The sequence below is a fragment of the Jaculus jaculus genome, chromosome 1, assembly GCF_020740685.1.
Source record: "Jaculus jaculus isolate mJacJac1 chromosome 1, mJacJac1.mat.Y.cur, whole genome shotgun sequence".
Taxonomy (NCBI): domain Eukaryota; kingdom Metazoa; phylum Chordata; class Mammalia; order Rodentia; family Dipodidae; genus Jaculus; species Jaculus jaculus.
This window is the reverse complement of record NC_059102.1, coordinates 333471381-333497500: the sequence shown is the minus strand read 5'-3', so window position 1 is coordinate 333497500 and position 26120 is coordinate 333471381. Positions and strand designations below refer to the sequence as shown.

General features: G+C 43.0%; 2 protein-coding genes across 4 annotated transcripts in view; one reads left to right on the top strand and one right to left on the bottom strand.

Annotated features, from left to right (window-relative positions):
• The window catches only part of Dtl (denticleless E3 ubiquitin protein ligase homolog), a 41804-nt gene extending 19139 nt beyond the window's left edge, over positions 1 to 22665 (bottom strand). For both annotated transcript variants that reach the window (XM_045130754.1, XM_045130762.1), the window contains exons 1-10: positions 22479 to 22665; positions 16638 to 16763; positions 16447 to 16545; positions 14594 to 14655; positions 14389 to 14509; positions 6700 to 6765; positions 5265 to 5377; positions 3249 to 3322; positions 1860 to 1963; positions 1201 to 1305 (exon numbers count right to left, since the gene is read on the bottom strand). In XM_045130754.1, coding sequence (XP_044986689.1) covers positions 1201 to 1305; positions 1860 to 1963; positions 3249 to 3322; positions 5265 to 5377; positions 6700 to 6765; positions 14389 to 14509; positions 14594 to 14655; positions 16447 to 16545; positions 16638 to 16763; positions 22479 to 22530 — 922 coding nt within the window. In that variant the 5' untranslated portion in view covers positions 22531 to 22665. The remainder of the gene's footprint in view (positions 1 to 1200; positions 1306 to 1859; positions 1964 to 3248; positions 3323 to 5264; positions 5378 to 6699; positions 6766 to 14388; positions 14510 to 14593; positions 14656 to 16446; positions 16546 to 16637; positions 16764 to 22478) is intronic.
• A 236-nt stretch (positions 22666 to 22901) lies between these two features.
• The window catches only part of Ints7 (integrator complex subunit 7), a 61884-nt gene continuing 58665 nt past the window's right edge, over positions 22902 to 26120 (top strand). For both annotated transcript variants that reach the window (XM_004671293.2, XM_045155483.1), the window contains exon 1: positions 22902 to 23098. In XM_004671293.2, coding sequence (XP_004671350.1) covers positions 23005 to 23098 — 94 coding nt within the window. In that variant the 5' untranslated portion in view covers positions 22902 to 23004. The remainder of the gene's footprint in view (positions 23099 to 26120) is intronic.

The following is a 26120-nucleotide window of genomic DNA, read 5'->3' as shown; positions in this document are numbered from 1 at the left end:
CATGCCCACATTAGCAGTTATTCAAGTTCTGATTCCACTAACGTTAAGTAGCAAATGCAATTATAAAACCTTGTTCTGTCCTCAAATTCCCTTGTTCTTGTTTAAACACTATCAGACCTATTATAAGGCATCAGGAATGCCAATTTGACACTGATGTGGATAGCAAAGTTCTAAGAATGACAGCAAAAAATCTTGGAAGTTTTTCCAAGAGCACAGCTAAATGGCTTGTGTTTTGGACTGTTCTGTATTTGTTGCTTATCAGCACACCTGGGAACTAAGCAGCACTGGGGCTGGGTCATGAAATTCCGTGTTTTTGATCAAGCCTGACCTGAGAGAGAACTTTGCTTCTAATATATAAGTAAGCCTCTTAAGTAATTTATGTTAAAAATAATACAGCACATATCACCCTTCAAGCCTCATTTAGAACTTGGGTTTCTTTTTAAAAGTTAAGTATCAGATCCTATGTTTATATTTTTAGAGAAACAAGGGTGACTTTAGAGAAAAACACCTGGAGAAATAAATGGTCTCTGTCCAACATTAAGGCGGCTGAGGCAGAGTGGGACAATTTGGGAGACTGAAAAAAATCCCTCTACTTTTAACCAGTAGCCCCTCCTAAAAGGACACAAGTTAAGCAGAACAGCTATTTTACTCTGCAAGCTTACTAATTAATAAAACCCTAAATGTAAGCTGAAGAGCATGATTTTAGGAGAGTCACTATTGAGACAAAATATGTCACCACACAAAGTGGGATTGTATATGTGAAATGATCACCAAGAACTTATGCCCATGAAAACATCACCAGAACCAATTAAAGATGTCACAGTCCTTGGGCTGGAGAGATGGCTTAGCGGTAAAAGCGCTTGCCTGTGAAGCCTAAGGACCCCGGTTCGAGGCTTGATTCTCCAGGTCCCACGTTAGCCAGATGCACAAGGGGCACATGCGTCTGGATTTCGTTTGCAGTGGCTGGAGGCCCTGGCGCGCCCATTCTCTCTCTCTGCCTCTTTCTCTCTCTATCACTCTCAAATAAATAAATAATAAATGAACAAAAAAAATTAAAAAAAAAAAAGATGTCACAGTCCTCATATGGCTTAGAAAGTTTTCTTTAGGGAAAAAAAGAAAAACAGAACTCCACCACTAAATTATTCATAAATAATCTCACATTACTTTCCTGATAAGGGAATCTGAAGTATTCCACCTTACCTGGAGCAGTCTTTAAGCCAGTCATATTGAACATATAAATGTTGTCATCTGTACAATTAGCAAATAAGGTGGAGCCAGTAGAATCCAAAACCAGACTGGAGTACCCTAAGAAAAGAACATCTTAGTTAGCAAGTCCAGAAGATGGTGAGTAGACCTAAGGGTGAAATGCTAGGGCAGAAGTAGCTAATTGGGCTGGAGAGATGGCTCAGCATTTCTTTTTTTTCTTCCTTCTTCCTTCTTCCTTCTTCCTTCTTCCTTCCTCCTTCCTCCTTCCTCCTTCCTCCTTCCCTTCCCTTCCCTTCCCTTCCCTTCCCTTCCCTTCCCTTCCCTTCCCTTCCCTTCCCTTCCCTTCCTTCCTTCTTTCTTCCTTTCTGCCTGCCTGCTAAGTCAAAGGACCTAGGTTTGATTCCTCAGAACCCATTTAAGCCAGATGCACAAGGTGGAATAAGCATCTGTAGTTCGTTTGCAGCAGGTGGAGACCGTGGCACACCCATTCTCTCTTCTCCCTGCCTCTTTCTCCATTGCTCTCAAATAAAATCTTTTTAAAAGATAGTTAATTGCATAAGAACAGAATTCTTTGCTCCCAAAAAACAGACCAAATATTTTGGGTTTTAACCTTTGCACTTGAAAAAGATATACCACAAATAGCAAAGGCTTACCTAATTTCCGAGTGCTGCTTCCTGGGTACGGGAAAGACTTCGATGCTATGGGCTCTTGTCGATATGCACTATAATTCTTGCGTAAGTCCCATACTTTGATTATCCTAAAAACCAAGACAACAATTTTGAGGACCTTCTCCACCCCGAACAATTAATTGCACTTACATTTAGTGTGTAGTGATTTCCAATCTATCTACTTTGCCACAGTTACCAGGGACACTGAGGATGTCTCATAGGGAAAGTTTAACTACTCCAGACTGTTGCTTTCAATGCCAAGCTTACAATTCTGACAGTGCGGAAACAGATGTGGTTTGACCCAGTGTATAGGTTACCGTCATTTACTGCAAGGGAAAGGAAAGGGAAGATGAAAGCTAGATGGTGGAGTCACTGCTCCATTGTTTTTAGAAGATGCATTTCCTAAGCATTAATGCTCTGGATATATCCTCTGACATCACAAGCAGCATGTCCCTGTGCTTTGATCTCTATACTTAACTCCTTTAGGACCTGAAGTAATAATTTTCCTGTGAAGGTGGGGGGGGGGTATCTCTTCATTTTATCAATAAGAATAGTCTTAGCCGGGTGTGCTGGTGCATGCCTTTCTTTAAATCCCAGCCAAGGCCAAGGCAGGAGGATTGCTATGAGTTTAAGGCCAGCCCGAGACTACATAGTATACATGTGCTGCCGAAGCGAGCATGAGACTACACAGTGATTCCAGATCAGCCTGGGCTACGACGAGACCCTACCTTGAAAAAACAAAACAAAAAAGAATGGTCTTAGCCCTCTATTTACAGTTTGTAGGTAAGTAGAAAATGCAAGCTTGCTATCAAATGGCAGGCCCCTTGGAAACAAAGGAAGCCAATTTTCATAGCCGTTCCTAAGTATAATTGTTACTTTTGAATAAGCATTTATTCCTACTTGAGAATTTGGTTCATAAGTAAGCTAAAATTTAAGTTTTGGGGGCTGAGGAGATAGCTCAGTGAGTAAAGTGCTTTCTGTATAAACACAAGAACTTGAGATCAAATCCCTAGCACCCATGTAAAAATGCCAGGTGTGATGGCAATTGTCAGTAATCCCAGTGCTGGGAAGGAGACAGGATCCATGGGGCTTGCTGGCAAGCTAGACTAGTTGAATGGGTGGGTTCCAGGTTCAGTGAGAGGCCTTGTCTCAAAAAATAAGGTGCAGAGCAACTGAAGAGACACAGATGTCTACTGCTGGCCTCTATAAACATGTACAAACATACACATCACCCTATGCTTATGGACATGCCTACAAATACAGAAAAATAACTAACTAAATAAATAAAGTACATGTTTAATTATAATGGGATTAGGTCCCACCATGGCTCGAAAAAGACACTTCATCAAAAGAACCAGAAATAATGTCTCGTACCCATCCACAGCTCCTGCTGAGACTAATGTATTCTCATCTTGAAAGAGGACCACAGTAACACTCTGCTGGGAATCCTAATAACACAGGAAAAAAGAAGGAAATTCTGTCTTGGGCATCACAATCTTCACCACCAAGAGAACAAAGTGCTTACAAGTGGATTTTGTGCCCCCCCACCCAAACTCTGATTTAGAATAAATTTTCTCATTCCAAAAATGTTAGCTGCAAATGCTAGCAAGGAAGTGACTTAAACATCAAGTTAAAGCATATATGTTAACACAAACTTGTACTTAAGAAATAAACTTGTCACTGAAACATTTACTTATGTAAATCTACTTAGAATCTTCCATACTAATAACCTATATATTTGTAGGAAACAGATTTAACTTTCCAATGCATGCTTCATGTATAAAATACTGCTAGAAGCTGGGTATGGTGTGGTGCATGCCTTTAATACCAGCACTTGGGAGGCAGAGGTAGGAGGATCACTGTGAGTTTAAGAATATCCTGAGACTACAAAGTGAACTCTATTCAGGCCAGCCTGGGCTACAGCCAAGACCCTACCTTAAAAACAAACAAAAAATTAGCTTCTAGATGCCCAGGTTAAATGCTCTGAAAACCTCTCATGTTCCTTTAGGTCAGAATCTAAGTTTTATCACTTGGCCTCTATAAACCATTGTCTCCATTTGTGCCTGTTTCCTATATAAAGGATACAGTTTTCAGTTATAACTTAGCAATTATATTGTCTCTTAAGTCTTTTCTTGGAATATTAGAAAAAGTGAGATCAACGATAACTTAATTTTCTAGAAGATTATGGATATAGTTTAAACTTTTTAAACCTGTTTTTGGTGTGATGTATGTGAATGCATGTAAAAGCCGGAGGACAAAGTTGGGTGTTCTCTTGTTTGGATCTTATGCCTTATTTCCTTGAGACAGAGTCTCGTGTTGAACCGGGAGCTAGTCAGCAGGCCCCAGTAATCCTGCTTCTTCCCCCTCCCACATTGGGGCCATAGGCATGCCCAGCTTTCATGTGGGTGCTGGCATGCTTGCACAGCAAGTGCTCTTACCAACTGAGTCATCTCCCCAGACCAGCTTCAGCTCTTGATTATTAGAGAGGTCCTCTGTTCTACCTAAGTGTTTCATGTGTGTGTGATCTCTTGTTCATTGCTGCTTTAGACAGGCTAGCTAGCTCGTAAGACTCTAGGGGATTCTCCTTTTCTTTTTTCCTCCTGAGGCATGATTTCTTCTAGCTCAGGCTGATGTGGAACTCACTCTACAGTCCCAAGCCAGCCGCAAACTCACAGCGATCCTCCTACCTTTGTCCCCCAAGTGCTGGGATTAAAAGGTGTGTGCCACGACTCCTGGCTCCACTTTCCTTTTTGTCATAGGCATACTAGGATCACAGAAGCCCACTATAGCATATGGCTTTACATGGGTTCTAGGGATCTGAGCTCAGATACACATGCTTGCACAGAGCCATCTCCCTAGCCCCTAAGTTTTTAATGCATTTAAAAATACTTTGTAGACCTGGGGAGATGGCTTAATGGTTAATGTATTGTGTGAAGATTTGAATTCAGACCCTCAGCACCCGAGTAAATGCCAGGTGTGGTGGCCTGCCTGTAATCCCAGTACTCAGGAAGCAAAAGCAGTGGATTCCTGGGGCAAGGTGGCAGCTAGATTAGCTAATCACTGAGCTTTGGGTTCAATTGAGAGACCCTGACTCAGGAAATAAGGTGGAAATTGATGAAGACATTGAAACTGCTACACTGATGATCACATGAGGCATACAGAAAGGTTCTATTTTAGCCAGGTTTGGCGGCACACGCCTTTAATCCCATCACTTGGGAGACAGAGGTAGGAGGATTGCTGTGAGTTCAAGCCTACCCTGAGAATACAGAGTGAATTCCATATCAGCCTGGGCTAGAGTGAGATCCTACTTCAAAAAATCAAGAGAAAGGTTCTGTCTTTAAAAAAATAAATAAATAAAATAACTGCACATGTACATCTCTAAGGCCTTACCACAGAAGGAGCAAGTCCTTTTGAATTCTGTTTCTTCTTGGGTTTAGAAGGGGTTTGCTTGTCTGAGGTATTGTGAGCTCCACTCATTTGATTCACTTGCCTATAAAATCCATCTGAAAGGAAAAACTATTTTGTGTTTGCTTATCTCATGATGAGTATAACATTTGTAATATAAGACCTTAACATGTAAATTTTATTAGATTAGTGAAATTTAAAACCTGAAGAATCAGCTGCTTCATATCTCCTGTGGTGAGACTGTGTAAAAAGGGCAACACATAGATGTTTAGAGCAGCATTATTAATCATAATGGCCCAACCAGCCAAGGTAGTCTTCAGCAGGTGAATGGATGAACTATAGATCATCTACACAACACAGTATCTATCTTTCAGTGCTCAAAAGTCAGGAGCTTGGGCTGGAGAGACGGCTTAGCAGTTAAAGGTGTTTGCCTGCAAAACCAAAGGACCCAGGTTCAACTCCCCAGGGCCCACGTAAGCCAGATGCACAAGGTGGCTCATGTGTCTGGAGTTTGTTTGCAGTGGCTGGAGGCCCTGACATGCCCATTTCTATCTATCTCTCTCAAATAAATAAATGAAAATAAAAGACAGGAACTTGATAAAGTCATGAAGACTTGGAGGAAAGTTAAAAGCAAATTACTAAGCAAAAAGTCAATCAAAGAAGTACACATGACATTCTGAAATATCATGGAGACTAGGAAAAATAAACAAAAAGCAGTGGTTGCCAGGGGTCAGTGAGGAGGTAGATTCAAATACCAGAGCACCAGAATTTTAGGGCAGTGAGACTGTTCTGTATATTATAATGACAACATTTGTCAAGACCTACAGAACATACATCATGAAGAATGAGTCATAATGCCAACTACGGATTTGGAGTAGTCATGTGATGATGCAGGTTCATCAGTTGTAAACATGTACCACGTGGATATAGAACATTGACAGGAGGGGGGCTGTGTATGTGTAGGTCTTAAGAATATATGGAATCTCTGCCCTTTTGCTCAGTGTTGCCGATTGCCAAAACCATTCCTTGAAATAAAGCTCATTGAGGGCTCGAGAGCTTAGTGGTTAAGTGCTTGCCTGTAAAGCCTAAGGACCCAAGTGCGAGGCTCAATTCCCCAGTAGCTACATAAGCCAGACGCACAAGGTGGCACACGCATCTGGAGTTCATTTGCAGTGGTTGGAGGCCCTGATGCGCCCTCTCTCCCTCTCCCTCTTTTTATCTCTCTGTCTGTTGCTATCAAATAAATAAATTAATTAATTATATTTTTTAAAAAAGCTCATTAAAATTTTAAATCAAAATGAACCTAGTAATTGGAGAACTGAACAGTGAGTAGAAACGGAAGATTGCAAACACAAGTGCCACCTGGTGGTGATCAGATAAAATCACTGACACTCCAATGTTTTATATAGAACTTGTTTACCTTTTTTGTTGCACCTTGTGTCCCAGACCATAATATTGCCATCTCTCCCACCTGTACAGAATACGGCTGTAAAGAAAGAGTTTATCAAGATGTTAACCAAACCAGTCAATGATATGTATGTATTTCAGTTTAAATTAACCACAACATTTATTTTCTGGTAGGTATTGCATTTGGCACCAGAGATTATGCTTGTAATCTGAGCCATCTCCCTGGCCCATATTCTATATATTACAAATATGATCTCAATCCTTGCCATCACTTTATAAGCAATATTAGTTTTCACTACACAGATGAGAACATCTAAGGCACAGAGAATTTGTAATGGTATTCTTTTCTAAATTTTTTTTTTTTGTTTATTTGAGAACGACAGACAAACAGGCAGAGAGATTGGGGGGGGGGGGTTAGAATGGGAAGCTAACCAAACCGAGTGATTGGCCCATGGCAAATTAATAAAAGGTAACTAAAATACCGACGAAAAATCTGCCCATTTTCAAACCAGAAGAATCCAGAAAAGATGCATGGGCTGTTGTGGGCAAGGATAGAGTACGAATGCCATGACAAGAGGTAGAAAAAGGGAACTCTTAATTCTGTGTTTTGTTTCAATTTAAGTCTCTGGCTGACCACCAATCCGTAAGGACAAGAGAATGGAAACCAATTTGCAACTGAGGGAAAAAAATAAAGAATTGGGGGACTAGAAAGGTGGCTCAATGGTTAAGGTGCTTGCTTGCAGGGCCTACTGGCCTGAGTTTGATTCCCCAGTAGCCATGTAAACCAGATGTACAAAGTGGCACATGCATTTGGAGTTTGCAGTGGCTAGAGGCCCTGGAACACTCATTCTCTCTCCCCCTTGCAAATGATAATAAAAACAAAACAGCAGCAACAACAAAAAGCAACTAAAGAATTAAACTGAGGTATGAGCCATTGTGCTCTTGCAGTGATTAGTGAATTCTATTTCCAGACAATCTATGAGAACCACTTTTTCTTTTTTCTTTCCCAAGTGATAGGATTAAAGGTGCGTGCCACCACACCTGGCTGAGAATCAATTTCCAATAAGCCAACCATAAATATAAGTGCTTAATTGTGATTACAGCACAAAACCCAAACTAAAAACCATTGAAACATACACTTTATTTATTTATTGAGGTAGGTTTTCACTCTAGTCTAGGCTGACCTAGAATTCACTATGTAATCTCAGGGTGGCCTTGAACTCGCAGTGATCCTCTTACCTCTGCCTCCCAAGTACTGGAATTAAAGGCGTGCACCACCCGCCTGGTGAAACATAGACTTTAAATGGGCAAATTTTATGGCATGTGTCATGGTTTGAGTATAATTACTTCTTGAAACTCATGTGACCCATATTACAAAAAAAAAGGTCAGGCCAGGTTAGTATACACTTGTAATGGCAACAGGGACAGGTGATCCTGGGAGCTGTTGACTAGCTAGTCTAGTCTGCTTGGCAAGTTTTAGTCCATTGAGAGACCTTGTTTCAAAAAATGCAACAGATGGACAGAGTGAGGTAGTTTAGAGTTGATGAAACTCCGAAGCATGTCCTTGCAGCCTCTACTCTGTTAAAGGGCAAAAATGTCAGAAGGATATGGTCAGTTCTCCCCATTCAGAACCTAAAAAGATTCCAGTCTGGCCTATAAATGGGCTTTTCCATTTCCAGAAACACCTCCTGCTGTACAGCAGTTTTACCTGCCTTCCTTTTCTTTATCTACCATCTAATAAATTGTCTATAAACTTTATTCTCTGGTCTGTTGATTTCAATTCTTTGAATCCATAAGAACCTGGAGGCTGTTGACTCAGTTGAAGTTTTGTGTGGCCTTCACAACTGGGCACCTTAACTCCTGGATTAAAGCCCACCCAAGAGCACTTTCCAGGAAGTCCAATTCTATGTATCATGTGGGAGCATTGAGGGTATGTCCTAATGAATGGAACAATCCACAATACGTAATGGGTTGTCACAGGAGTGACATAGACAGAACCACAGAGTTCTCAATGGAACTCAAAAAAGACAGTCCAGTAATTAAAGAACAAGGCTGTTAACCCACAATGCTATATCCAAAAAAGTACCCTTCAAGAATGAAGATGTAAGGCTGGAGAGATAGCTAGTGGTTGAGGTGCTTGCTTGAAAAATCTAACAACCTGACTTCGACTCTAGGACCCATTTAATCCAAATGGTGGCACATGTATGTGGGACTCATTGGCAGTGGCTAGAGGCCCTGGCATGCTCATTCTCTTTAATAAATAAAAATATTATTAAGAAGTGAAAAAGAAGAATGAATATATAAAGGCCATATTGATACTGGACAACAGAGACCACCAGACTTGTAAATGTCAAGGGAAGCTTGTTAGGTCAAAGAGAGATGATACCAGAGGAGAGGATACAGATTGTATTGCCAGAGGGGAAACCACGAGTTTAGCTTCGAGTATGAAGCTGAAGGGCTTTTAGAGGGTTAGAAGGACAGCAATGTTTGTAGGTCAAAAAAAGGGGGGTGGGAAAATTGTGTGCATAGGTAGCCAGATAAAAGGAAACGATGGCCAAGTACCACATCCTGGGCCATGCCAATACACCAAGGGAGAAAAAAGTATACAAAAGGGACAATGAAGGAGTAAACAAATGAAAGAACTAGAAGGGAATGTTATCATAAATTCTAAGGAAGAACAGAATTGATGAAATTCCATAAATGGCCAACTCAAAGAAAAGGCTTGAAAGTTTCATGGCTTCTGACATTGAAATAATTAGTGGCCTCAGGAGAAAGCTGGATGTGGAAAACCAATGTACCTCGCTGAGTAGCCAGCTTTTGTTTCTCATCAAGAAATTAAGAAAGAAAGAAAGAATGATAGCTAAAGGAGAACACAAGGTTATGATGTTTTGGACCAGGCCATAGACATGCCTGAAGTCTTTCCTGAGGAGAAATAACCAACAGAGTTGAGAGCTTTAAGATACCAGAGCTATGTGGATAAAAGTGATGGCATAAGGTCTTGGAGAGGATCAATCAAGACTGTTCCTCAACTTTAGCTCAACACTGGAATTCCACAATAAACTTAAATTAAAAATAAAAAGATAGGGCTGAAGGGATCCGGCTTAGCAGTTAAGGTGTTTGCCTGCAAAGCCAAAGGACCCACATTAGGCAAATGCACAAGGGGCGTTTGCAGTGGCTAGAGGCCCTGGTGTGCCCATTCCACCCCCTTTTACTTTAATAAAAATAAATAAAGATAAACCAGAGCAGATAATCCCATTTAATCAGCATGTTAAAAAATAGGTACTTTATAGGTTGGCATTGTATATATGTAAGTAGAATAGATTAATGGGGGTGAAAGGCCCAAAGTGAGGTCGGGGAAGAGACTAAGTAAAGGAATGGTGGAGGGAGGGCTAATTAAAATCTAAGAGGATGCAAATAAATCATATGGAATCCTCCAGTTTTGGACAATGGAACACTCAGGAGCCATAGATCATTGTTAGAAAATTTCCAGTGCCAGGGATGGGATACCTCCAGTGAGTTGTTGGCCAGGGAGGTCCCTGATGGCCCCCAAACATTATAGGCCATTGCCGAGGCCCTTAGTTTCCCACCAGGAATCGATGGTAAGACCTTGTTGCTGAAGACTCCACATACTTGGGCTGCAAGGCACTGAGAAATCCTGCTGGAACTGAGCTGATAACCTCCTCCATGTAGATCAGCTGATAGAAAGCTGGAAGAAGCCATTCTACATGTAGCTCAATGGGAGAAAGAGATACCATCAGTGAAGATACTCAACAGTGGACACCGCAAGCCTTAGAATTGGCCAGCCAGGCCAAAGGAGCCAACGGGTGCAATAGTGGTACGTCTGTCATGGTGGAAACCAACTGCCCTCCAATTAGACTGGAGGCCCACTCCATGGGGGGGGGGGAGGAAATACATCCTTGATACTGAAAACTTAAAACAGGGGTAGCCATGAGCCCTAGGGGTATAACACGTGCTGATGTCTGGATAAGTGTATATACTAGGCTTATCAAACTGCCCAGTTAGCACTTCTCTTAATATTTATACCCTTATATTAACGCTACTCTCACTTTGGGTAGAGAATCTTCTCTTTTCAGATGGCAGTGACTTTGGGATGACTCAGAGTTATCATAGTGCTGGAAAGAAGTGACTGGAGTACTCGATCACTCCTTCCAAGGCTCAGGGTCTAATGCAGAAGAGGTGGCAGAAGCCAAAGGAAGGGTAGGACTCCTTACATTATGCTCCTCCAGACACAAAATGGCCTGCAAATCCATGAGCTCACTGTGTCTGACATTACCTACACAAGACCATCATAAGAGGAGGAAAAGATCATGACATCAAAATAAGAGAGAGACTGATTGAGATGGGGAGGGGATATGACAGAGAATGGAATTTCAAAGGAGAAAGTGGGGAGAAGGGAGGAAGGGTATGACCATGGGATGGATATATATATATTACTTTTCTTTATTTGAGAGCAACAGACAGAGAAAGAGGCAGATAGAGAGAGAATGGGCACGACAGGGCCTCCAGCCACTGCAAACGAACTCCAGACGCGTGTGCCCCCTTGTGCATCTGGCTAATGTGGGTCCTGGGGAACTAAGCCTTGAACCAGGGTCCTTAGGCTTCACAAGCAAGCGCTTAATCGCCAAGACATCTCTCCAGCCCGATATTTTTTATAATCATGGAAAATGTTAATAAAAATTGAGAAAAAAAGTCTTCTAAATGTGTATGCTTTTTTCCCTTTGATTAATGCTGCTCTCACTCTTGGTTAGAGAACCAAGTATCAGTGACTACCAGGGTGCCCCAAGACTCAACAAAATAAAAAGAGAAAGCCAAGTGCCTGGCACTGGACGGGTCAGTCAGTCATTTCATCACACCCACCAGGGCCCAGAAAACGTTGCAGAGGAAGCAGCAGATTGAATGTGGGGCTGCTCTCACTGCTAGTCAAAGAGCTTCTCTGCGGAGATGGCAGGAGACACTGAAGAGACTCAAAACTCATCAAAGTAAAAGGCTATAAAAGCTCAACACTGAAGAAGAGGGGGCAGAAAGAAGGCAGCTACAGGGTTGGAGGGTATACTGTGGACACTGTCTTCCCAACATGCACCTGCTGGCACATTTATGACTCCATAGTGATACCCATCTACTGCAGAGGGCCTTCAATAGAATGAGGGCTGGGGAAAGGGATAAAAGAGGATAACCTGATGGGAACATGACAAATTTATAGTATGTTCATAATGTTCCCAATAAAAAATTAAAACGAAAACAACAACAACAAAACACTTCTGCGACCAACGAATTTTCAAGGTTGAGAACCATTATCACAAGGTAAAGGACTGGCTTTGAGCTGGAGTGAAGAATGACAAGGAAAGATCAAGTAAATACATAACTACATTAAATAAATAAAAGTTCAAATATAAGCATGTGGGAGAGAATGTAGAAAGAAAATTATAATCAACTTGAATCATCTATTAGAAGTTCTAGTGTTCTCCTTTTGACACTCAAAGCACACATCTAGTAAGTATAATTTCCTGCTTGATAGAAGGCAGACCTTAAGGGAGGCAATTTTGTTAGTATTACTATGTCCAATTAAGATTATTTGTATCTTACCACATTATCATTCTGACTGTTGAAAACAAACAAACCAAAACCCTGACATTAACAACTTGAGGAAAGATTTACTCAGGTTCACTGATCCAGGTTACAGCCCAGTCCATCATGGTGAGGACAGTAAAAGTAGCAGGGCCTGGTCATATCACATCCAACTTCAGGAACAGAGATGAAGGCGGACTTTCAGCTCTTTGCTCCTTTTTATACTGCCCAGCAGCTCAGCTCATGGAATTTCTCCACCCACATTTAAAGTGGGTCTTCCCACCTCAGTTAACCCAATCTAGAAAACACCCTCATAGACATGCCCAGAGATTTGTTTCCATGGTTATTCTAAATCCTGTAATGCTGACAACCAAGATTAATCATCACACTTTCCCACAGATACAATGAATTTAACTAATGACGGTTTCTGCCAGCTACCTACAAAATTAAAAAACCCACAGCCTCCACACAAGCATTTACATGTGGTCCCCAGGTTTTTGTATCTCATCTAATATTTTCTTTGCATGTGTATGGTGTGTGATGTGATATATGAATGTATGTGTGCTGATGCACACACTGTGCACATGCATGTGTAGGCCAGAGAAGAACTTCAATTGCCCTTTCTATTGCGCAATGATAGTATAATTCCTTGAGATGGGTCTCTTCCTCTTCTTGGAGTTGCTCTTTTGGACAGTGAGCCCCCCAAATTCTCTGGTCTTCATTCTCTGCAGACTAGGGTTACAGATGTGCATGGCCACATCCAACCTTTCATATGGAGTCTGAGGAGTCAAACTTGGTGGTCTTTGGCAACCAGTACACTTAACCACAGAGCCATCATCTCTCTAGCCTGTTACCTCATTTTTTCCCTGGGTATGGACATGTGGTGAGCAAGTAAGTGTGTGTAAGTGGGTGCAAGTGCTAAAGTGAAAGACAGAGGTTAGTGTCTGGCTTCTTTCTCACTTACTCTATACTCTTGAAGACAGGGTCTCTCACTAAATCCAGAGCTCACCCATTTGGCTAGACTATATAGCCAGAAGGTCCCAAGAAATCTCCTGTCTCTGTCTCCCCAGTCCTGTTATTATAGTCCTGTTCTTTGATGTTTGGGTCAATAAATGAAAATCTTTCCTTTTGTTTTTTTAAAAAATTGATTATTATTTTTAGAGACGGCGGGGAGGGGAGAGAGAAAAAGAAAATAGGCATGCCAGGGCCTCTAGCCACTGAAAACTCCAGATGCATGGACTACCACGTGCATCTGGCTTACGAGGGACCTGGAGAATTGAACCTGGGTCCCTAGGCTTTGGAGGCAAGCATCTTAACTGCTAAGCCATCTCTCCAGCCCCATTCCTTTTAAAAATACAGTATTTTTCCTAGCACTTGGGAGGCAGAGGAAGGAGGATCGCCATGAATTGGAGGACACTCTGAGACAACATACTGAATTCCAGGTCAGCCTGGGCTATACAGCGACACCCCACTTGGGAAACCCAAAATAAGAAAAAAAAAATACAGTATTTTTAATGATAAAGAAAACTGTGGACTGGAGAGAGGCTTAGTGGTTATGGCACTTGCCTGCAAAGCCAAAAGGCCCAGGTTCAATCCCCAAGACACATATAAGCCAGATGCACACAAAGTGGCACATGTGTCTGGAGTTTGTTTACAGCAGCTGAAGGCCCTGGTATGCCCATTCTTTGTCAAATAAATTAAAAAAATTCAATTTTTTTTAAAAAATAAGAAAACTGTACAGCTTGTATAACTCTAAGAGGAAAGGCTCTGAGCTGTTTGTTAGTTTAATTGTTTGAAAAATAAATTAGTGAAAAGCAAATATAGAAAGGAGAAAACAAAAGCTAGAAATAAAAAGCTCTTCAGATATCTTGGCTAAGTTTTCCCCTAACTGCTACGTAGTATTCTGTAGTATTCCTTTCTACACAACAATAAAATATAGGAAAATCAGCTCTGATTAAATACTAGTTAAAATACTTTAGACTTTCCATTACAGGAGAACCTCAACCATCTATGTAGCTGCCTACACAGTGACAATTTGACAGGGGCAAGGATATAAACAATTACTGTGTCATCTTTCCCCACTTTTAAGAAGGTAAAGATAGAAATGCAAACCTACCTTTCTGAAACTTAGAAAAGGCAACGGACTTGAGACTGCACTGATGACCTTTACATGTTCCCATCAGCTCACCAGCTTTTACATCCCAAAATTTGGCTGTCTGATCACCCGCTGCTGTAACCTTCCAAAATAATGGAGTACAATTTAACAAAACCAACCCTTTATCAGCATCTATTTAGAACCCAGTCAAATGAAAGACACTTACAAGTTTAAATTCACCAGGGACCCAGGCCACGTCAAAAACAGCATTCCAGTGAGCCATCCACTCTAAATAAAGAGAATGTCAATGAAATATCCAGACTGTGTTCAGTGGTAGAAGTTTAATGCTTTGAAAGCCATAGTGAAAAGATGGTGGCTAGTACTCCAAGGTCTGTGGTGCAAAGAACACCGTAGAGTCATAGTCCTTCATTACCACTTGTCAGACTGCCATTTAATGTCAAATTCTTTTCCCCCGAGTAGTTACAATGGTCCCTAAAATGGGCTCTTTCTGCAGTGGTTTCTAAGCCCATGGCCTTCCCTCTGCTTGGACAGCACCTTTAACATCATAAGAAAGCCCGCCTGCTTTGGCAGCTATCTACAGGCAGGCTTATCTCTCATTGTTCTCATTCCTTTCACTGTAGTTTACCTGGATCACCCCTTTGTCTTTAGCAAATCCTAAGTTTCCTGCTGTCTAGGCCTTTACTAATGCTTTCCCTCCAGCTGGAGTGCCATCTTTCTTCTCCACTGGTCTAAATGCCACCATCCAACCACCTGTTCTCCTTCACGCAAAACTTTCCTGACCTGCTTGAGCTTGCACATCAATTATAGTCCTTTGTTTTATGTTAGCTATTCTGACACTAGAGTTGCCAGTTCCAAGTGATTCATTTCTTTAAGTCAGTAGATGTTTGCTTTACATACAGAAACTCAAATATTCAAAGCATTTCCCTAACATACTAAGATAAAAATCAAAAGAACTATTTTTAGCAGAGATGGCTCTACTAGTAAAGTGCTTGTTTTGTAAGCACAAGGACTGAGTTCAGATCTCCAGCATCTGAAGCCAAGTGTGGTGACACATGCCTGTAACAACAGCACTGAAGGTGCATACACAGGAAAGGCTTTAGGCTCTGTTGGCTAGCTAGTGTAGCGGAATCAGTGAGTTCTAAGTTCAGTGAGAGAGCTTGTCTCAATAATATGGGGCTTGGGCTGGAGGGATGGCTAAGTGGTTAGGCGTCTGCCTGCAAAGTCAAAACACCCAGGTTTGATTCCTCAGGACCCGCATTAGCCAGATGCACAAGGGGGCACACGTGTCTGGAGTTAGTCGGTAGTGCCTGGAGGCCCTGGCACACCCATTCTCTCTCTCTCCCTGCTCTTTCTCTGTCAAATTAATAAGATTTATGCATTTATGATGTTTATTTATTTATAAAAAATATGAGGCTGGAGGTGGTTCAGTGGTAAAGGTGCTTGCCTGCAAAGCCTGAAGACCCCGATTTGATTTCCCAGTACCCATATAAAGCCACAAAGTGCCACATGTGCCTGGAGTTTATTTGCAGTGAAAGGAGGCCCTTGCATGCCCCTCTTCTAAATGATAGTTTTTTGTGTTTTTTTTTTTAAGAAAAGTTGGGCTGGAGAGATGCTCAGGAGTTAAAGCACTTGCCTGTGAACTCATGCCTGACTCTCCAAGTCCCACATAGCTAGATACACAGTTGACACAGTGTGCAATGTCACACACACACTTGGCATTCAGCTGAAGGCCCTGGACCCACTCTCTCTATCAAAATAAAGAAAAAGAAAAGTTAAGGGCTGGAGAGACAGCTTAATGGTTAAGGCTGGACGCCCTGGCATGCCAACTCTAGATCTCATTAAAAAAAAAAAAGGCCAGTCTGTTTGGGCTTGCCCCAAATATATAAACTATTCAAAAACTTCTGTTTCTTTACTATCATTTAACAGTTATTGTCAGATAGGCAGGCCAACATTTACTTTTAAAGTCTGGTTTCTAAACAGACTTTAATTGGGAAATATTTAAATAGTAACCTACTCAAAGTTTTATGAATTAAAAATGTTAAAAATGAAAAGACTTACCTTTGAAGCATTTATTTTTGCTAGTTTGTAATTCTGTGTCATATAATCTGACAAAGCCTTCTTCATTAGCAACTGCTAATACATGTTCCATATTGGGAGCTAAACAAGAAGCAAAGAATATGCAATGAGTAACACTAACATTTTCAAGCAAGTTTAAAGGTATTGAATTATTGCTTAGCCTAGTCTCTTACCAGAAGAGAAGGAGCATCCAAAAGGAGGGACTGGGACTCCTGTTTCTCCATAAGATGTGTGCTCATCATTACAGTTGCACTGATAACCAGTTAGAAGGGACTCCAGAGGGTATTGTGAAGACCAGCCTAAAACAAGACAATTCTTTTCAGAATTAACATGCTGCATCACATTTCAACACTGGCAACAAACTACAATTTATATATATATATGCACATATGCCAAATTTAAAGTCAGGCTTTCCATATATAGCCCTTGCTGGCCTAGAACTTACAGTGAATCTTCTGCCTCTGCCTCCTGAGGAATGGGGTTGTAGGTGTTGAGCACTATGGCTAACCAATCCATTCAGTATGGCTCTCTAGAATATTCCTGGTATTTTCTTAAGCAGTTCTAAGGAAGAAATCAAAGTGCATTCCCAACTTCTGGTGAGGTACTACTGTAGCTTTACTATTTTAAATATGGACTCTCATTAGTTAATATAATGGTTTGAAGAAACAAGTGGCCTAACTTCTAGCCCAGGGTGACCTGGAACTCACTCTGTAGCTCCATGATGGCTCTGAACTCACAATGATCCTGCTAGCTCGGCCTCCAGGAGTGCTGGGCTTAAAGGCATGCACCACCATGCACAGTACAAACGCTTACAGTGATTTTTGTATATTAAAAAAGATCTGCCTCTTTTCCCAGCAAAGAAACCACTAAAGCACTATCAATTAAACTATTATTCCTGCTGATGAAATTTTTGTTTTTTGAGTCTCTAATCAACAAACTCTCAACCATTACACACAAGTCAGTATCCAAAGGGTTAAATTTTACTATGTGCCAATATTATAGCTAATACCATATTAATAATTTTAGTTCACTTTTCCTTACACTGCTTAAAACTCTAAGGCTCTAATAGCAACCATAGTGTCTTCAAGTGTGTAAGAGTGATTTAAAAGTGAAGTGCTATGTACCTATATCCCAAACAAGTAAGGTCAGGGAGACTCCAGAAAAAATTTGATGAGAAAATTTCCATTTTATTTAGAGCAGAGAACGAGAAATTCAGGGAGGGTTGGAGGGATGGCTTAGCGGTTAAGGCGCTTGTCTACAAAGCCAAAGGACCCAGGTTCAATTCCCCAGGACCCACATGAACCAGATGCACAAGGGGCCTCATGTGTCGAGTTCATCTGCAGTAGCTGGAGGCCCTGGCATGCCAACTAACTCCCTCCCTCTCTCTCTCTCTCTCTCTCTCTCTCTCCCACCTTTCTCTGTCAAATAAATAAATAAGGTATAAAAAAAAAAAAAAACGAAATTCAGGGAGAGCAAGTTCATTCTGCTAGATCAGCTATTTTCAGACATTTATGTTAGATTAACATGTAGGTTGATACATTTTAATTTATTAGCAGATCGAACATCTCATCCAAAATGCTTGGGGGCCAAGAATGTTTCATTTTCAGAGATTTCTGGATTTTGAAATGTGCAGATTTTACTGGGGGTACCTTGAAGCTTTTTAAGCATCATACTTCTAACTTAAGCATCAAATCTTTCAGATTTTAGGGCACTTCAGTTCTTGGGATTCTTGGATTGGGGTTGTTCAGACCATAAGAGAAACAGTCAACAAATAATTACTGAAAACTAACAATAAACACCCGAGGAAGCAATAAATCTACAATTTATTTTTTTTAATTTTTATTAGCATTTTCCATGATTATAAAAAAATCCCATGTTAATCCCCCCACACACACTTTCTCCTTTGAAATTCCATTTTCCATCATATTAAATTTACAATTTATTGACAACACTAACAAACTCACATCGTAGGAGGCTTTCAATCTCACTTTCTACCAAAAGTACTCTTTGGAGAAGATACCTTAGCCTGAGAAAACCAAGACAAATTTAGCTTGGGATGTATAGTGTAACCTAAAGGAATGAGTAGAAAGGAGGCAAAGAAAATTTAATCCAGATTTTAAAATTACTCATGAGGACACCATCTCATTATTTCAAAATAAAAAAAAATTTTTTTTAGCTTTTTGAGGTAGGGTCTCACTCTAGCTCAGGTTGACATGGAATTCACTATGTAGTCTCAGGATGGCCTCGAACTCACGGCAATCCTCCTACCTCTGCCTCCTCAATTCTGGGATTAAAGGCTTGTGCCAATCACGCCCTAGCATATTTCAATATTATGTAACATGGTAAAGCTGTTAAAAAGACCACTCATGACTTCCGGCCAAGATGGCGACCGCCTAGCTGCCCTGCAAATCCTGGGGAAAGATAGATGTAGATCCTAAGGAGAGAGCCACCCCATCATACCTCAAAAGGGACCCGGTTGAAACTACGTAAAATTAGCAAAACAAGCAAGGGTGCTGATTTCCTGATGAACCAGATACCAGCACAAGGGGGAAGGAGACCAATACAGAGAAAAATCAACTCCTACCAAATCAGAGAGCCAGAGTCTCAGAGGCCCCCAACACCTCATAAGCAGACCAAAAACGAACCCAACATGGCTCAGGGAAATTTTGCAGAAGAGGGGGCGGAAAGAATGTCAGAGCCACATGTTGGGTCAGGATATGGAGAGACATTTATCATACCAATATCTGTGGGCTAACTCCACAAGGCATGACCCATATACCTCAACAAGGAGAGGCCAATGGGGAAGGGGTAGGTCATGGATGAGGCAAATAATGGTACCAAACTGCCTGTATTTGCTGAATAGAAAACTAATAAAAAAAAGGGGGGGAAAAAAAAGACCACTCAAAGAATAACTTATTAGGTTGACAAATATTCATCTACAGAGTAAATTTAAAAACAAAAGCCTGTCTTAAGAATATATAAATGTACATGTGTGGCATGGGATTTTTAAAAAATCTAATGACTGCAACATACAAATGCAGAAGGGAACTGAATCATATGGTAAAACAAGAGTCTTCTAGACTGCTTCACTGTCTACAACTATTATGCAAACTGATGAATGGCCCTAGGTGATTACTGAGAGGACCTTGCTTACTCATTTCTGCAGTTCCCCAGACCATTCACTGATGAGCTACCTTAAGCTACTTTTGAATCTTTATGGTATGATGAGCATTAATGGATAATGTTCCATGCTCCCCAATACTGACATGAAAAAGCTGAGGATCATGCAGCTTTTTCCCAGGGAATATACCAAAATATGAGAATTTCAGGAATGGGTATCAAGACACTCAATTTCCACATATATTCAGTTCTGAGAAAGGTACTCCCTTTCACCATTTCCAGGATCACTTCCTTTCTTCCACTTTACAAAAGGGAACACATTCCCATGTTCTCATCTTACACCTTGCATTGTCCAAAAGACATATAAACTTCTGAGGGACCATTAAATTTTATTTTTAAATTTCTTATGTATTTACTTATTTGAGAGATAAAGAATGGCACTCCAGGGCCTCCAGCCACTGCAAACATACTCTACCTTGTGCATCTGGCTTACATGGGTACTAGGGAATCAAAGCTGTGTCCTTAGGCTTCACAGGCAAGTGCCTTAACTGCTAAGCCATCTCTCCAGCCTTCCATTAAATATGTATTTTTTTTAATGTTTGTTTGGTTTCTCCAGGTAGAGTCTCACTCTAGTCCAGGCTGACCTGGAATTCAAGCTGATCCTCCTACCTCTGCCTCCCAAATGCTGGGATTAAAGGCGTGTGCCACGCCCGCCATTAAATTTTTAAGTTAAAAAAAGTTTCTCGGGTCCCAATTATGAGACAAGAAGACATCACAGACGCCCAAATCCACTTCTTTAAAATTTTAATTTGGTTAAAAATTATCAAAATAATTTATACCTCTGCATGCTATAAATAAGTATGATAATTCAATCCAAGGGAAACTTTTATATGCTTAAGAGTCTTTGGATCACAGAAGAAAACATTTTATACACATACTTTGACACAAAAAAGGTATGATAGTTAAACTTTTAAAGTTAAAACTTAAAATGAAACTTTATAAAATTCTCTACCAAAAGTACTCATTGGGGAAGACACCTTAGCCTTGAAACTTTTCAAGGCTACAATTAAATTACATTAGGATAAGTTCTATGAGACATAAGATGGAAAAATTCAAGAGGAAAAGCAACCAAGTAGAAGGCTAACAGTTAAGTTTATTCTCATAAAACAAAGATGACAGAATCATCCAGTCGCTGTAGCATTTATATTTTATTAGATGAATTTTAAAGTTGCAAAGCTTGTTGAAAATAACAATATTCTTGATATGGCCAAAACTACATTCTTTACGTGTACATGAAAATTAAGTAATCATATTTCCATTTTACTAGCATCACTGGAAATAAAATGTCTCAGCTGGAGAAAGGGAAAAACTCATTAAGGTGACCTGTTAAGCCCAGGCAAGAAGGCATTAGGTTCAAGATTAGGGAAATGCAATAATCAAAATAGGACAGACCCAATGTGATAAAGTTGAATCTGTGAAGAGAAGATGATGGATTCAAGAGTTCCTGAATGTGTAATAGTGAGGAGTACGGTCTCTTTGAGTGACTAACAATACTGGTTTTAAATAAATAATGCCACTCTCTAAAATTGTAATATAGCAGGTTTGGGATAAAAACAAGTGAGATGCTTGTGAGCTTGACTATTTGGGTGACCAGTTTACATAGCCTTTACAGAAATGAACCTAAAATGTTGATGGTGGAAGATTGTAGGTAGCAGTAATCGTCCACGGGACTAGTTACAAGGGGCCAAGGATGGCAAACCAACATGGAAGGGAAAAGACAGAGACTCCAGGAGGCAACATAGTGTAATGAACGAATTTCAGAGGCTACCACATAACAATGTTTGTGGACAGGAGACAGGCTGGGGAGGAAAAGTAGACGGTCTGGAGAATCCGGAAGAAACAAAGGCTGAAGAGCTTTCCCAGGTCCCACAACAGTGAGGAGCAGAGGTGGAATGCTGAGGGCATGTGGGCAGCGCTGCCTCCCCTACCAGATGCTGCGGGGGGGGGGGGGGTTCGAGGAGAGCCGGTTATTTACAGTACGCCTGCAAGAGTATCCAAAGAAGGAAGTGAGGATGAAGAAAGGATGTTTAAGTTTTAGACTGGGCGCAGAGGTGACTTCCACTTCTCCACATTCTTTCCTTGGACCCACTACTTGAGAGAGATGGGGCCGGAGCACCCCCCACGCCCTCGGCCTAGCGCACCAAGCCGTGCAGCAACGAGGGAGGCTGCACCTCTGCCCACCAACGCGAGAACATGGCCGAATCACACCGCCGCGGGGGCGAAAAAGCAACACGTTCTGCTCCCGTTTCTGGATATACGTCGGGTAGCCAAAAAAAAAAGAAAGAAAGAAAGAAAGAAAGAAGGCAACCCGCATCCGGAGCCGCGGGGCCTCGGGGGTGTGGCCACGGCCCCGCGCGGCGGAGGGCTCGGGGACGCGGTGGGGGAGGGGCCCGCGCCCGGCCGCTCCGCGTGGCGGCCCCGGGAGGAACGGCTCGGGCTGCGCGCACGCACACACCCGCGCGCAGCCTCGGGTGCGGGAGCCCTGTGCCCGCATGCACACGCGTGCCCACGCGGGACGAGCGGGAGTCTTCCAAGTTCACGCGCGATACTGACGTCAGCGGCGAGGGGCCGCGGGCAGCGTGCTGCCTCCGGCCTACGTGACCACCGAAGCGGCCCGACCGCGGGGCAGCGCGTCCTCAGGGCTGGGGAAGGACGCACGACTTTCTCGGCGGTCCTCGCTCGCACGAACGGACGGACGGATCCACTCCTGCCCGGGCGGCGAGGTGGTCGGGGGAAGCGGAGGCCCGAGGCAGATGGCCGTCGGCCCCGGTCCAAGGTGGAGCCCTCGGGGGCGGGGGCGGCGATTCCCGCCGGCGGTTTGGACCGTTACTCACCGCTTCTTTGCACGCCGAGCTGCGGCTGGCGGAGCACGGAGTGGAAGAGCATCTGGGCCGGAGGGAAAGGTTCAGCTCGGGGGAGAAGCCGCGGAAAATCACCCCCGGCCCCCGCGGACACGGCAGCCTGCGCCCTCCACCACACGACGCGTTGCAGCCTCCAACTCCCGCCACTGTAAGCCCCGGCCGCCAAACTCCGCGCCAAACTGACGTCATGCCCTCTGATTGGCTCTCGCCTCAGCGGCCCGGCGCCTCGCGGCCACTTCCCCCGCCTAAGCTCCGCCTTCTTTTCTCTCAGCCGCGGGAACCTGGAGCGCGGGAGCTCCCACAGCGCCTGCGCGGGGGGCCCCGTTGAGGAGCCGACGAACCGCGGGGCGAGCAGGGCGCATGCGTAGTCGGTTTGTCCCAGCTCGGAGGGAAAAAAAAAAAAAAAAATCCGCGAGAGCAGAGGCGGGAGAAGATGGCGGTGCCGGGGGAGAGTTTGCAATCTTTCTGATTAAGACAGGCGACTAGCTGTTTCGGGGCGATGGCGTCAAACTCAACCAAGTCTTTCCTGGCAGATACCGGCTACGGCGAACAGGAACTGGACGCCAACTCTGCGTTGATGGAATTGGACAAAGGTACCGATTGGCCAGGGCTGGCAGGGCCCCGTCACGACCGTGGGGAATGGCGCCACCCTGTGGCGGAAGCTCGGAGCGGCCCGCGAGCGCATGCGCAGACGGGCGGAGCGGGCGCGCCTGGCTGGCGGAGGCCGCGGGGAAAGTGCGGGGAGGCGCCACGCACCTCTTGGTGCCCGCCACCACCACTTGAGGGCACAGTTTCCCAGTTTTCAGTACGTTCGGTGTACACGAGGTCCTCCTGTGAGGGCACTTAGAGGCATGCTTTTGGTAACTTGTCACACGACTCGGGCTTTCGGAAGAGCATGGCGGGGCATGCGTTCCCTGTTGAGCGCTCCCATGACTTCTCTTTCCTTGCAAAGCCAGGAGAGGGGCTTCGGGGTTAGGAGTTGGGTTACAATTCCGCTAACCGGCATGTGTTCAAGGGACGACTTTTTTGTTGTTGTTGTTGTTTTCTTTTTCTTTTTTTTTTTTTTTTTGGTTTTTCAAGGTAGGGTCTCACTCTGGTTCCGGCTGACCTGGAATTAACTATGTAGTCTCAGGGTGGCCTCGAACTCATGGCGATCCTCCTACCTCTGCCTCCCGAGTGCTGGGATTAAAGGCATGCGCCACCACGCCCGGCTTCTTTTTTTTTGGTTTTTCGAGGTAGGGTCTCACACTCGTCCAGACTGACCTGGAATTCACAATGTCGTCTCAGTCTCAGGGTGGCCTCGAACTCACAGCGATCCTCCTACCTCTGCCTCTCGAGTGCTGGGATTAAAGGCATGCGCCACCACGCCCGGCCTGTTGTTTTTTCGAGGTAGGCTTTCACTGTAGTCCAGAATTCACTATGGAATTCACTATGTAGTCTCAGGGTGGCCTCGAATTCTCCGCGATCCTCCTGCCTCTGCCTTCCAAGCGCTGGGATTAAAGGCGTGCGCCACTACGTCCGGCTTTGAAGGACCCGATTTTTTACGTGGCCTCGTTTTATTGTCTGCAAAGTGGCTACAATACCACAGGGATGGTACCGATCTTGTGAATATTAAGTGTCATGATGGTATGCAGAAGATGCAGTTGTTAAATGCTGAAGAGATACGCTTTCCTTTGTAGATGTAGATGTGGACGCAAAAGACACAGCTCTCACCTCAGGGGACAAGAGTTTATTTTGGAGCCAAATATGAGTGACCATGGCCCGGAAACACAGATTTATTTTACTCTTTAATTCCGTGTTCCAACGTGTTAACAATTTTCATGGAGGTTTTATAGTTATAGAACAAAAGAAAGTCATAAATCAAGGCACATTTCAAATACATTGGCTGACCATCAGGTAGGCAGGTTACAGCAAAGTGGGGGAAACCTCCAACATAGGCCTCAGGTGCTATCTGATGGCACTCCTAGCCCTTGGGTTGGAGGAAGCTGGGCATCTGTTCTTGCACAATGGAAAGGAGTCACCTGGATATTAGGTCAGCCACAGAGGGGGACAATAGTGGCTGTTCAAGGCCTATAAAGATGGCCTGAGGTAAATTGGCTGTGAATTGCAACATTCCATTTCTCTGTGATCTAGGGAGTTTTATCAGTCCACTCAGCCTTGCTGGAAGTAGGTGCAACAGATGTAATGCTTCTCTGGGAACTTGAGTTCACATTGATAAGGGAGGCAAGGGCAGACACTGGTAAAGAACTCAAATGTAGGCCAGGAACATGGCTCAGTGGTTAAAGGCTTGCAGAGCTTGTCAGCTCAGGTTCAATTCCCAAGCCACCCACCTAAGTCAGAGGCAGAAAGTGTCAAGAGGCTCTGGCGCACCTACACATACAGTGCAAATAAATAAGTAAAGCTCAAATATTAATGTGAAGCCTTTGTTTTCGTGTACTTTTAAAGATTTTTACTGTCGGAGGAAACATTTTGCCAGCTAGTATAGACTTAATTCTTGGTTAAATCTAGCTAGTGTAAGGAGAACTGGACTAGAGCTATTTATTTGAGAGAATGAATGGGTGCACCAGGCCCTCCTGCTACTGCAAATTCCTGACGCATGCACCATTTCGTGCATCTGGCTTATGTAGGTTTTGGGGAATTGAACCCAAGCCAGCAGGCTTTGCAAGCAAGTGTCTTTAGTGGCTGAGCCATCTCCCCAGCCCCTTGGACTAGAACTTATAATGAATGATCTCTTCCTCAAGTTCACTTTGAGCCACTTCTCACCACTGTGATTTGTACATGTCTGTTGGCTTTTGGGTGAAGGACTCCTAGTTTATCTTTTTCCTTTTGTAGCTATAACATTTGCATGGGATTGGTATAGATCAAGCTTTCTCAGATTTTATTCTCAATTTTTTTTTTATTGATTGAGACAGACTCTCATGTATCCTAGGCTGGCCTCACACTCACTGTTAGATAATGATGGCCTTGAATTTCTGATCCCTCTACCTCCACTTCCTTAGTACTGGGATAACAGGTTTGCCACTACTCAAGGACTATGTAGTGCTGGATATTGATTTTTTTTTTCTTTTTTGAGGTATAGCCCAGGCTGACCTAGTAGTCATCCTTTAGTCCCAGGCTGGCCTCGAACTCACAGCCATCTGCCTACCTGCCTCCCAAGTGCTGAGATTAAAGGTTTGTGCCACCATGCCTGGCTAGTGCTGGGTGTTGAATCCAGGGCGTTTTGCATGTTAGGAAAGCACCCTCCCAACTGGGCTACATCCTGAGTCCATTCTCAGGTTTTGAAAAAAAATATTTTATTAATTTATTGGACAGAAAGAGTGTGAATATGGGTGCTACAAAAAAACTCCAGATGCATGTACAATTTTGTGCATCTGGCTATATGTGGGTACTGGGGACTCAAACCTGGGCCAGTAGGCTTTTTAAGCACATGCCTTTAGCGCTGAGCCATCTCATCAGCTCTATCTCAGGTTTAAAAAAAAAAGTGTTGGACTGGAGAGATGGCTTAGTGTTTAAGGCAGTTGCCTGTGAAACCTAAGGACCCAGGTTTGATTCCCCAATACCTGTGTAAGCCAGATGCACAAGGTGGCACATGAATCTGGAGTTTGTTTGCATTGG